This window comes from Penicillium soppii, assembly GCF_028829465.1.
Source record: "Penicillium soppii strain IBT 18220 chromosome Unknown utg000001l, whole genome shotgun sequence".
Lineage (NCBI taxonomy): Eukaryota > Fungi > Ascomycota > Eurotiomycetes > Eurotiales > Aspergillaceae > Penicillium > Penicillium soppii.
In genome coordinates, this window is record NW_026643231.1 from 3357495 (window position 1) to 3370233 (window position 12739).

Consider the following 12739-nt stretch of genomic DNA (forward strand, 5'->3'; position numbering starts at 1 on the left):
GAGTTTGACGTAAAATGGTCGAAGTTGGACTGCACATGTATTTATATGTAGTCGCCACATGGTCTGCCTCTGTTCGCTATGCGTAGAGGTTACAAACATAGATTTCTTCTTTATTGACATTGTTTTTTTTCCAAGTGTTCATTATGCCGGAGACATTTGATGTAGAGCATGTTCTAGCGAACATCAGCGAGCAGGACAAGATCGCTCTTTTATCCGGTAACGCAGAGACAGTGAATTTTGGGAAAGTCATCCACTAACAAAAGCAGGAATTGATTTCTGGCACACACATCCTATCCCCGAATTCAACGTCCCCTCGATTCGCGCCACCGATGGCCCCAATGGTATCCGGGGGACGAAATTCTTCGCCGGCATCCCTGCCGCATGTTTGCCCTGCGGCACAGCTCTGGGCGCCACCTGGGACCGAGATCTGATATACCAAGCGGGGAAGCTGTTGGGCGACGAGTGCATTGCGAAAGGGGCGCATTGTTGGCTGGGTCCGACAATCAACATGCAGCGCGCACCCCTCGGTGGTCGCGGCTTCGAATCGTTTGCAGAAGATCCACATCTCTCCGGCATTCTGGCTAAATCAATCATCTCCGGATGCGAAAGCAAAGGCATTGTTTCCACGGTGAAGCATTTCGTGGGCAACGACCAGGAACATGAACGCCGGGCGGTGGATGTCCTCGTCACCCAGCGAGCCTTGCGCGAGATCTACCTACGACCCTTCCAGATTGTGGCGAGGGATGCGAAGCCCGGCGCGCTCATGACATCGTATAATAAGATCAATGGGAAGCACGTGGTGGAAGATGCGCGCATGCTCAATCTGATTCGCGAGGAGTGGAAGTGGAATCCGCTGATTATGAGCGACTGGTACGGGACCTACACAACTATCGACTCCATAAATGCGGGCCTTGACCTAGAGATGCCGGGGGTATCCAGATATCGGGGAAAGTTTCTGGAGTCCGCCCTGCAGGCTCGACTGGTCAAGCAATCGACTATTAATGCACGTGCGCGAAAGGTGTTGGAATTCGTGAAGCAAGCGAGTCAGGTCCAAGTTTCAGAAGTGGAGCGAGGACGGGACTTCCCAGAGGATAGAGCGCTGAATCGCAGAATTTGTGCGAACAGCATCGTCCTCCTCAAGAACGAAGAAATCTTGCCCCTTCCAAGTGATATCAAAAAGATCGCCCTAATCGGATCTCACATGAAGACTCCCGCAATATCAGGTGGTGGCAGTGCGTCACTTGAGCCATATTACTCTGTCTCGTTATACGACGCCTGCAGGGAAGCGCTTCCCAACGCGGAGGTGCTCTATAAAGCGGGAGCATACGCCCATAGGATGCTTCCCGTGATAGACCGCCTCCTAAGCAATGCTGTCATTAAGTTCTACAACGAGCCGATGAGCAAGGAACGACAAATAATCAGCACCGAGCCTGTATCGACGACAGCCTTTCAGTTCATGGACTACAATGCTCCCGGTCTCAACCGAGGGCTCTTCTGGGCCACACTGATTGGCAACTTCACGCCCGACGCCTCCGGACTTTGGGACTTTGGCCTGAGTGTCTTTGGTACCGCAAGTCTCTACATTGATGATGAGCTCGTGATCGATAACACCACGAACCAGACGCGCGGGACAGCATTTTTCGGAAAAGGCACCATTGAGGAGCTGGGATCGAGGGAACTAGCTGCTGGGACTACATACAAAATTCGGATTGAGTTCGGCTCTGCCAACACTACTACTACAAAAACTGTGGGAATGGTGAATTTCGGTGGCGGCGCCGCAAATCTGGGGGCCTGTCTACGGATGGACCAGGATGAAATGATCGAAAATGCCGTGGAAGCTGCCGCAGAGGCCGACTACACCATTCTTTGCACCGGGCTCAACAAAGATTGGGAATCTGAAGGGTTCGATCGCAAACATATGGATCTGCCAGCGGGAGTTGACCGGTTGATTTCGAAGGTGCTGAAGGTTGCCGCAGACAAGACTGTCGTCGTCAATCAGTCCGGTACACCATTTACCATACCGTGGGCTGCTCAGGCCCGGTGCATCGTGCAAGCCTGGTACGGAGGTAACGAGACGGGTCATGGAATTGCCGATGTGCTCTTCGGAAAGGTCAATCCATGTGCAAAGCTTCCATTATCCTGGCCTGTGGATGTGAAACACAACCCGGCCTACCTGAATTACGCCAGTGTAGGTGGCCGAGTGTTGTACGGTGAGGACATCTATGCAGGTTATCGATTTTACGAGAAGACCGGACGAGAAGTCCTCTTTCCATTTGGGTGAGTTGGTTCCTTCCTCTTGTAGTCTCATCTAATCGTATCTAATCTAACCGTGTTGTAGTCACGGCCTATCATACACGACATTCAAGGTATCACCGAGTGTTACCGTCACCCCGGAGATCTTCAACATGGACCGTCCTGGGGTCGCCACCGTACAAATCAAAAACACGGGCAAAGTGGCGGGCGCCCAGGTTCTCCAACTCTACATCTCTGCCCCCGAATCCCTAACACCGCGCCCAATCAAGGAACTGCATGGGTTCGAAAAAGTATTCCTACAGCCTGGAGAAGAAAAAACGGTTGACATCCAGCTGGACCGATATGCGACCAGCTTCTGGGACGAGATTGAGGACAAGTGGAAGAGCGAGCAAGGGACCTATGAGGTGTTGATTGCAACCTCTAGCCAGGAAGTGGTGGCCCGGGGAAAATTCCAAGTGTATCGCACCTCGTATTGGCGGGGACTTTAAGGGGTCCTCCGGTCTCGGTTGGGTAAATTGCCCGCGCTCAATCGAGGCCATCTTGGCTTGATTGGAGGGATAATTCAGCCATCGTTCGCCTAGCACATCACCAATCACCAATCACCATTGTCTTTTCTCTTGGCCTTGAACGAACATCTCTCTCTCTGAGTTTCCTGTGTCCGACTGCAGGAAGCCCCACCAGGAATGATGGACTCTTCGTCGACTGCACGACCTCGCAAGAACACGCGGGTGCTCACCGCGTGCGATGCCTGTCGTCTCAGCAAGACTCGATGCGATTCGGCACGGCCAGTGTGTTCCAAATGTATCCAGCGGGGTGTAACTTGCGAGTATCCGGAGACGGATGCCATCTCAGTGTCGGTTCCAATAGAGCATTTCCATTAGCTGAGACATCTAATAACAACCAAATCTATCTAAAGTCTAGATACATGGGGCGCAAGAATCCTAGAGGCAGTAGAACGTCAAGAGCGGCTTCTAGCAGATAGCCTCTCTTTGAACCGCGCGCCTCCTCTCTTTTCGCAACAGCCGTCGCCATCCCCAGTGGATGAAGTAGATCCCGAGTCAATCTCGCGCAATGATGCGCCGAAGACGCCTATTACCGGGTCGGACATGATTCTCAGCTGGCCCATTTTTCCGAAAGAGAAGCCTGTATCGACTTTTCCAATGACAGCGTATTCTGAGAAGCCAGATCGCTTCCAGACGGGTATGGTCTTCTATGCATCATATCTGAGAATCGGATACTTATGCTTAATTACAGCTCTGTCAAGCTCAGATCCCCAAAGGCTCCTCAAATTGCGCGACGTTTTCATGACCAAGATCTGGACCAAGAACCCGATCGTTGACCCTGAACAGCTGGACTTTTATATCGCTCAAGTGCTGGAAAATGGCATTGACTGGTCCACCGCATCCTGCTTGGTGCTACTAATCTTTGCACTTGCGGCCATATGGGGGGATTATCCCGACGACGAAACCCGCGAGGTCTCGTACAATGAACCATCGTTCAGTCCGCCGGTCACTTACTTCACGATGTCGGTTCCGGAGCACCGAATGAAGGAATCATTGACCTTCCTCTCCATGGCGCGCAAGCGCATCTCCACTGCGTATCTCGACGATACCTTATTGGGAGTGCAGTGTCTCTGTTTATTCGGGCAAGCCTCTGGATCTCGACTACTTCGAGACGCAAATGGCTAACTCCCGCGTAGAATTTGGTATCAGTATAACTTCGAGCCGATTCCGGGCTGGAAAATGTTCCGGGCAGCATCCATGCTGTGGCAAACCTATCGCTTGAAGCACCGCGAGGGGAAGACGATCAGAAGTGCGCAGGAAGAGAGTGGGTAATTTAATCTCTACATTGTCGATATGTCTAACTCCCCTAGGTCTGGAGCAGCGACTCTACTGGACATGCTTGAAATCCGAATGGTATCTTATAAACCACAAACCTCAAATCCTCACACAATTGGCTGACATATAGCAGTGAGGTTCGATATGAACTAACAGATCTCCCGCCTTGTGACCTCAGCCTCTCCGACTTTCCGTATTCCCTTCCGAGCTTCCCCACGAGACAACCATCTGAGGACATCCCTGGGTGGATGTTTTCCAGTCCTTTATCCACAGAACTCGAAGCAACATCTTCATACTATTATCTGGCCGAGATCTTCTTGCGCAGGCTTCTCAACCGGGCCCGCAATGCGGTCCGTGTGCTCTCTCCAGATATCGACTTGCCGACCATCAAGGTTCTGGCAGAAACTCTGACGCAGCTGGAAGGTCAACTCCAGCAGTGGGTAGACTGTCTTCCACATACACTCCGGTTTAACATGCCCCTCGAATCCACCCCTGGGCCGAAGGAAGGTGAGCTCATGAAGCTTAGCCGTGAGCGATATGTCGAGGTACGCGAACTGATTTGCCGCGCGTATCTATACCTGTGTATCCATGTACCGCTTGAACCAGGGATGGCGGCAATGTATGGAGTCAAAGCAAGCGAGGCGCTACGCTTGGCAGTTTATCGCATCCAGACCGAGGTGCCATTCTTCCGGCACCCGGGGTCATGGGGAGCATGTCGAGTCCGGTTCAATCATGCGCTTTGTCTGATTGCGGGATTTCGCGCCAAGCTGACTCAGCTCCCCTCGGATGAATATTTGAGTATTCCTCCCGACTGGGCGGACTGTGTGCGGGTGGTGATTGAGCGGTTGAAGATCTGGGGCGAGGAGGGCGGCGGGATCAAGGAATTAAGTGTACTGCTGGAGTGGCTGATGCATGGCAATTTGGAACTGTAGAATAGAATGCAAGACATGCATCTGTTTGTAACAGATTGAAGGATCTCTGTTGGGGCATACTGCTCTGCATGTGACAGACCCTGTAGATAGATAGTGGGGGAGAGTGAGTAGGATTTTCTTCCTTCCTTCTTCTCCCCGTCTCATTCACAATATCACTGCTACGCACCATATTGCTCTGTTTCCGGCCTCTTAGTAGGCCATCAATTTCCGTATATGCTAGGACAGAGGGAACCGATTGGACGAGTTGATTGAAGAACTGTCCTGCAGATCGCTGTTAAGAGCATCTCATAGCCTGAGAGGCTAGTACTAGCGCCCACACGTGTTTCAACGCGAATATTTCGAGATGACCTAGTTTACTTTGTAAAATAATATGAATCACCAAGTTCTTAGTGGTAAAAATCCGCCCCTTAGCTCGACAGTTTGTCTCAGCCAAATCACTCGGTTCAGGAGAGTTGCTACAGCTCCGTTTTTCTTCGAGTATCTATCGGCATCGAATCTCTCACAGCGAACCAGCGGCGGCCGTGGTCTTACTCTTGGCCTGAGGCTCTCGGGGAGACTCCGCGAAGTCCCTGCAGCCTCTTTAGGCTAAGATGACCTGCCAAGGCTCTTGGCGGCGAGCCTTGAAGCCAGAAGCCTGGCCCCACCCCCTTCTGTCTCCAGCTACCCCATGGGGTGATAAAACTATAATCCGTCCAGCGGGGATCGTACCCGAATTGTCTTCATTGATACGGTAGAATGAAGCCCTCCAGCCCGCCTGTGCACAGCCTGGTGGGTCAGACGGATCATGGCTGTTTGGGACTGGGCCTAGGTGCCGGCAAAGGGTCTCGTGCTGGATAAAGAGCATAGAACGGACAGGATATATAATCATTATTCGGTCCCGGCAACTTCAAGGGTCCACTGATCAGCACTGTTGTGAGGATCCGAATATCAGCTTTTCAACATGGTAGTGATTGGAAAACAGCGCGAGGAGAATGTTGCCGAGCCTGTGCTGGCTAACTTGCTGGTCGATGACCATACGTCTTGGTACAGGAAGCCTAATCTGAGACGACTCTATTTTATCTTGTTCCCGGCGTGTATGGGTATCGAGATCACGTCGGGATTCGACTCGCAGATTATCAACACGGTCCAGATCGTGTATACTTGGAACAAGTGCATGTCTTCTCGATCCACGATAAACACCGCAGGCGACTAACGGTATGATATAGATTTCGGTCATGAAACTGGCAAAATCGTGGATGGACGCCCCCAGTACGCAATCGAAGCGAACCTCAAGGGCTTTCTAGGGGCTGCATACTCCCTCGGAGCTATTCTCTCCCTCCCTTTCGTCCCATACCTCAACCAGCGAGTTGGACGACGATGGACGATCGTGTTCGGTTCATGCGTGAGCTTGTTCGGTGCCCTAATCCAGGGCTTCTCCAATGGAGGTATTTACCCTTTTGCTTATCATTTTTGTGACAACTCTGATGGTTGCCAGTGGCCATGTACATTGTCGCACGTATGCTTCTAGGATTTGGAATCCCGTTCTGCATCGTTGCAGGTTCATCCTTGCTGGGCGAGCTGGGTTATCCCAAGGAACGTCCGATTCTGACCTCGCTGTTCAATTCCTCTTACTTCATCGGCCAGGTCATCGCGGCAGCTGTTGGCCTAGGGACGGTGACCATTACGTCCAACTGGGCATGGCGAATCCCATCTCTGCTTCAGATTGCGCCCGCCATGGTCCAGCTCGCGACAGTCATGTAGGAGACTCCCCGGCGCTATGCCGACTGTTCCCACTAACACAAACCCAGGTTCCTCCCTGAAAGTCCTCGATATCTGATCAGCAAAGACCGCTACGATGAAGCATTTGACATCCTTACCAAATACCACGCAGAGGGCGACCGCAACTCGGTCATTGTCAAGGCCGAGCTGGCGCAGATCGAACAAACCATCAAGATGGAGCTCGAAGAGTCAAAACAATCCTGGTGGGACATGTTCCGCACGGCCGGCATGCGCCGTCGACTGTTCATCACCGCTTTTCTCGGCCTGTTCACACAGTGGTCCGGCAACACGCTCATTTCGTAAGCATCCCCCTGTGGCATCTGCCCTATACACCCTTCGTCAACGCTGATCCATGTAATAGGTACTATCTTAGCGACCTCCTTAACATGGTTGGAATCACCAACGGCGTGACCAAGTCCAAGATCAACATCGGCATTGCCTGCTGGGGTCTCGTCTGTGGCACTGCGCTGGCGCTGATAGCGCCGCGCTTCAAGCGTCGGCCAATGTACCTGACCTGCGCAAGTTGCCTGCTGTGTGTGTATATCGCATGGACCATCGCCATGGAGCGCTTCATAAGCACAAAAGCTCAATCCGCGGCCATTCTGACCATCTTTTTCATTTTCGCTTATTCACCCGCCTACAACCTCGGCTATAATGCCTTGACTTACAGTGCGTGTCTCTACCGTTTCATAGCATGTATATATACTAACCTGAATAAGCTTATTTGGTCGAGCTATTCCCTTACATGGGCCGCTCACGCGGTATCTCCTGGTTCCAGTTCTACGGCCGAGGCGCAGGTTTCTTTGCCACCTACGTGAACCCCGTTGGTCTCGCGCGCATCGCCTGGAAGTGGCTCCTGGTGTACTGCTGCTGGTTAGTTTTTGAGCTGGTGTTTATTTACTTCTTCTTCCCCGAAACTGCGGGCCGCACTCTTGAGGAGCTGTCCTTCCGTAAGTGGTCTTCCTACTCTGCTGCAATATACAAAGCTAACGTAAGCAGTGTTCGAGGATATAGACAAGGCCGAAGAGGTCGCTGCAGCGGTTCACAAACAGCTCGGTGGGGATGACCAGAAGAAAATGATCACAGAACATGTGGAGGTCCAAGAGACCAAGAATGCTGTTTGATGGTGTCATGATGGCTGTTATATAGTTAATGATGGCAGGGTAAATGTGTGGGACACGTTATCTGCTAGGCAGTCCCGGAGATCGAGCGCACTCATAAAGCGGCGGCAGCCCAGATAGGAAAGGCCCCGGAAGACATTGTCCTATCTATATAAGTAATATGCGTTATCAACTCCAATATCAAAAGCCGACCTTAGCTAAGAGACGTAGTGGATAGGGACAGTGCTTTTGATGCTTCTAGTTATGGTTAAGTGCATATGTTAAGATGCCGAGCGTTAAGGGGAACAGTGCTATCTAATGATATTCCTACCGTTATTTTACTGAAGGGGTCTATGCAGTGGTCGCGCGACTTAGGTGATTCTTGTCGGAATGCCTACTTGCCCTGGCCAATAAGAATGTATGAATGCTCTGTCTTTTATTACCCCTGGTTCTGGCAATTTATAACGTGGATCCCTGTTACTCCGGCCACCCGGTTACTCCGGCCACCCGCAAAATAAAATGGATCCCATAGCAACGTATGTTTTTGAACATCAACAATGCCCCCAATTCGATCTCAAAAAGCTCAAAAATTGGTTGAACAGGAGGGCCGCCTTCTGTTAGCTATCAAAGTTATAGAAAATGGGAAATACACCTCTATTAGAGCTGCTGCCGAAGCTTTTACTGTGCCGCGATCAACGTTACAAGATCGGATAAAGGGCCATGAAAGTCAGGTTGTACGCCGCCATCATCGCCACAAATTCTCTGAACCTGAAGAGAAATCGATGGAAGAATGGCTGCTCTCTATGGACTTTAGAGGGTTTGCCCTCACATATGCTATGTGTCGGGATATGGCTAATTTACTATTTCGTGCCCGTGAATCAACCCCCTCCGAGACCCCTCCAAAAGTTGGTAAAAATTAGGTTACAGACTTTATCAAACGCTATGATTCTCTTACCTCCTATCTCTCTCGCCGATATGACTATAAGAGAGCTCTATCTAAAGACCCTAAACTTATAAAAGGGTGGTTTGATCTCGTCCAAAATACTATCTAAAAATATAGTATCATTCTATAATGGTCTTTGGGACCATACAATGGGGGACAGATCACTAAGACTGCCAAGCACTCTTTCCAACCTTTGGCCTTTTCCCATCAGGGTTTTGCCTGGTTGGTTTTAACGAGGCTATGCAGGACGAGGAGTAATGGATCCGATCATGTAACGGGAATGTTCCGTCTACGAAAAGGATAAAGGATTCGGACATAGTGTCACCAACGAAGATGGAACCGCAATAAGTGATACCGACAGAGATAATGTGCCCCTGGGAGCTTTGTCCAAACGGGGCATAAAAGGGGGATAACTCCCTGGCCCCTATCTGGGGGACAAGAATTAGTCTCTGTACAAGAATACTATATCGTTGACGCTCCTCCACCTATTCATTACCGATCCATCATCGTATCTTACCGGATTGACAGGCTGATCACCCCTGACCTGGTAATCTTCTTATACGCGTGAACTATCTCCTAGGAACGTAATCAGCATTTATTTATCTTAGATCTAGATAACCTTATCTTGTCGTAGCAATAGCTAGAGTTAAGTGGCCTGAAGAGTTCTCTTCTTCACTGGGTATTTTTAGGACCGACCACTAGAGTCCGTTCAACCTCCGTAAGAAGGTATGAAATCACCTGAAATGACATCAATATCTGCAGTCCACCGTAATTGGGAGAGTGGAACGCACCCCACTGCCGCGGCAGAATAACGAGGTGCATTCTTTTTCGATAGTCTGGCCCACCAGAGATTCGATGTTATGAGAGCGCATGGGCGAAATGCGACATCTGTGTCACGAAAATAGTGTAGAAATCAAGAATTTGCGTGTAGCAGGTTATAAAGAGAAGGGATGTTGGGAGATCATGGCTAGCTGGGCGGCCTGGTAGGTCTCGCGTTGAACTTGAACAGGATGCAGAGTACCGCATAGGATTCTCGAGGCGCATATTCTCTTCTGCCGGGGTGAGATTGGACGACGACTGGCTTGATGTGGCAATTTCGGGATAAAAAGCTCTGAGTATGTGCCGTGTTTGTGTTTGACGAGTGGTGGATCTTGATACAGAGGGAGTGGGTAGTGAGACGAAATGATGCTCCTCTGCTTTGCAATGTTCACAACGCCCTGTGTTTTGTTAGATATGTAGAGTAACGGGAAACCGTTGACGAGGGTAGCTTCGGGCTAGCCAGTTCCGCAATTACTTAGTTTAGCGATAGTAGCTTCTCGCATTGCAAACATCGAGCCCTATGGCGCAACAGGGAGAGATTGTTTAAGGTTGAAAAACTCCATGTTAACGTCGGAAGTCTCTCGTGTGATTTCTGCCCATTGGCATTGGGGCGAATGATATAGAGCATCCACACCCTGAGTCTTAAAAAGGCGAAGATTCGTGTAGCGCCGTCAAATTGAGACTTTATGAGACTCTAGTGGCATGTAGAATAGAAAAATATCCGGTGACAAAGGTCCGACCACTTGACGCCGTATATTTATATACGCAACTCAGCTCTTCGCAACACACCAAGCCTCGTTGATGCCATTTGATTGGAGACATCTCTCGCTCTGATCCAAAGTACTGACGACATGTCTCTTCTATTAGTATATCCGATTTTTGTCAATTTGTATGTGCGATCGCCCTTGTAGATTCATCATCACCCGTATCACTTTCTTCTCTTGGCGTGATAAGTGAAAGTGGAAATACATCTTTCCGCTGATATCGCCGAGAAGTCCTTTCTTGAGTGTTTGAATGATAAATTCTCTGACTCGCAGACTGCGACATGCCTCTACTGCTAGCAAACAACGCCGGGAAGAGCGCGCCCGCAAGGGGCTTGATTGCTGGAATACTGGCAGCAATAATGGCGACACCCAATTCTATTCCCGACCAGATTGAAACGCCAAAGGTATCCCAGGTAGGGTCGGAGCTTTCGTATAATTTGACAATGTAGACCATTCGCACAATACTGGCTATGCAGGCACTTTTATTCAGTAAGTACCGCATTTATGGAAGTCATAATATCTTGTACTTACAACGAGCCCAGAGATAATAACCCGATGATGATGACTCGTTTCTTAGGTACAAGCTGGAGACCTGCTGTTGATTAGAAACATGTCTGAAGCAACTTCCACCTTGAGAGGGCCACATACCTAATATGGTTTTCAGTGGCAACGCAAATATCCAAATATCTGTCACCAGGGATAAAACAGCAGTCGTATACCAGAACGGAATAGACGCAAAGCAAGTATAATTTTGGTATTGTTCTTCATTGTAAACAGCATCGACCGGAGAGCATTGAAAGATCGTCGCGAGAATGACGGCGATACTCATGGCCGTGATGAACCCGATCGTACCGAGTGTGACTGCTCGAATATTAGGAAAGAGCCGCAGATATAACAAACAAATTGAAGCTTTGATCAGGCCGCTGATCAAAGTATATATGATATGCGTCACGTATCGAATCTATACAGCCACACATATTAATTAGTCTGGGGATCCAACACAGCCTTGGAACTTGTTGACACTGTACCTTTGCAGCTGGGACCGTGCCATTTTGATCAATATTCCATTTATGCTTCCCTGTTCCATGCCTGACTCCTATTTCATTGCATGAGAGAGGAGATGATGACACAAGGCTGAATACGACCCACCCAGACCCGCGACCACCACGTTGAGAGCGGCCAATACCGTGGCTATCACCATTGTCCAGTCGTCCAGACCAAACTGTTTTACGATAAAGATCCTAGAGATCGCTCGAAGACCCACAATGACCACCGCAAGACCTGTCACTGTGCCATTGATGATCAGCAGCAGAGGGCCACGGTTTTCGACCTAGACGAGTGATTGTAATTAGAGAGAAAATTCCTGCAAAAATGTTCTTTCGTCTTCAATCGCTGTAGCCAGCACTTGCCTCCTCTAATCGCGGCCGAAGAAACGCGGTCATGCTTTGCAAGAGTAGCGGATTACTGGTAAAGTAAACTTCTAGAGTCCTGTAAGAAGCAATATATGCTCAAAACATAGCCAAATGATTTTTTTCACATCACATTTCTGTTGTTTTAATAGAATACATGTCAAGTGGCCCAGTCTCCAAGCAAGCTCTGGAGCACTTGAGACACAAGATGTGCTTTTGACGCGCTAAGACGGAGCAAATTCGATATTCGCCCCTGATCTAGCAGGGATGTATTTATGAGGATTACTATTGTCTGGCGACAGGCCACTTAAATGCCCCATAATTGGACAGAATCCCGGGTTTACCAAGCTCTAGTCCTTCCAAAGATCCACACTTCCCGCGTTGATAATATAGTTCAAGCCCGCGACTTTAGCCGGGAGCTGGTGGCACGATTTTCTGGCTTCAAACTGTTCCATCTAATTACTTGTAGAATATCGCCCATGGGTTCATATAAAATGTTCTCGCTACATGAAGGGGTGTCGCCGGCAAGTATGGCATTAAGCATTTTCCCCCGTAGAAATTCGATGAATATGTCGGATTTCACTTGCATTCCCTTACCACTGATGACATAATCGGCTTAAGGCGGACGCCCATTGCGGGTTGCTCCTAGTCTCGGCATAACTTTTTCGTTCCCCGGAGTCACGGTCATGTTAGACTAGGGGCTCTCACAATTCCCTTGTTGATTTGAACTACTTGCCGTGAATATGTGAAATAAGACCATGAAGTACCCCACTCGCCGCGTGTCTCCGAGTCCCTTTATATTGCGAGCCCTTTAGTCTCCAGGCGAAAAATAGTCCATATATAGAATTTGTTTACACCCTCATCTGATCAGTACTGCCTTCCTATTCATCTTATCATCACAGTCAAGCGCTTAGACAACACCA

The 12739-nt window shown here is 49.5% G+C and overlaps 2 protein-coding genes across 2 annotated transcripts; both read left to right on the top strand.

The window, feature by feature from the left end:
- Positions 1-143: 143 nt before the first annotated feature.
- On the top strand, positions 144-5023 carry N7529_001277 (uncharacterized protein; the record flags this gene model as incomplete). The annotated part of the gene is made up of 9 exons (XM_057236808.1): positions 144-216; positions 267-2277; positions 2339-2687; positions 2922-3106; positions 3170-3453; positions 3508-3850; positions 3953-4080; positions 4127-4169; positions 4225-5023. The coding sequence occupies 9 exons, from the start codon at positions 144-146 to the stop codon at positions 5021-5023; spliced, it is 4215 nt and encodes a 1404-aa protein (XP_057103611.1).
- Positions 5024-5963: 940 nt separating this feature from the next.
- Positions 5964-7905, top strand: N7529_001278 (uncharacterized protein; the record flags this gene model as incomplete). The annotated part of the gene is made up of 7 exons (XM_057236809.1): positions 5964-6174; positions 6229-6447; positions 6498-6759; positions 6811-7080; positions 7143-7450; positions 7501-7731; positions 7781-7905. The coding sequence occupies 7 exons, from the start codon at positions 5964-5966 to the stop codon at positions 7903-7905; spliced, it is 1626 nt and encodes a 541-aa protein (XP_057103612.1).
- Positions 7906-12739: the final 4834 nt, after the last annotated feature.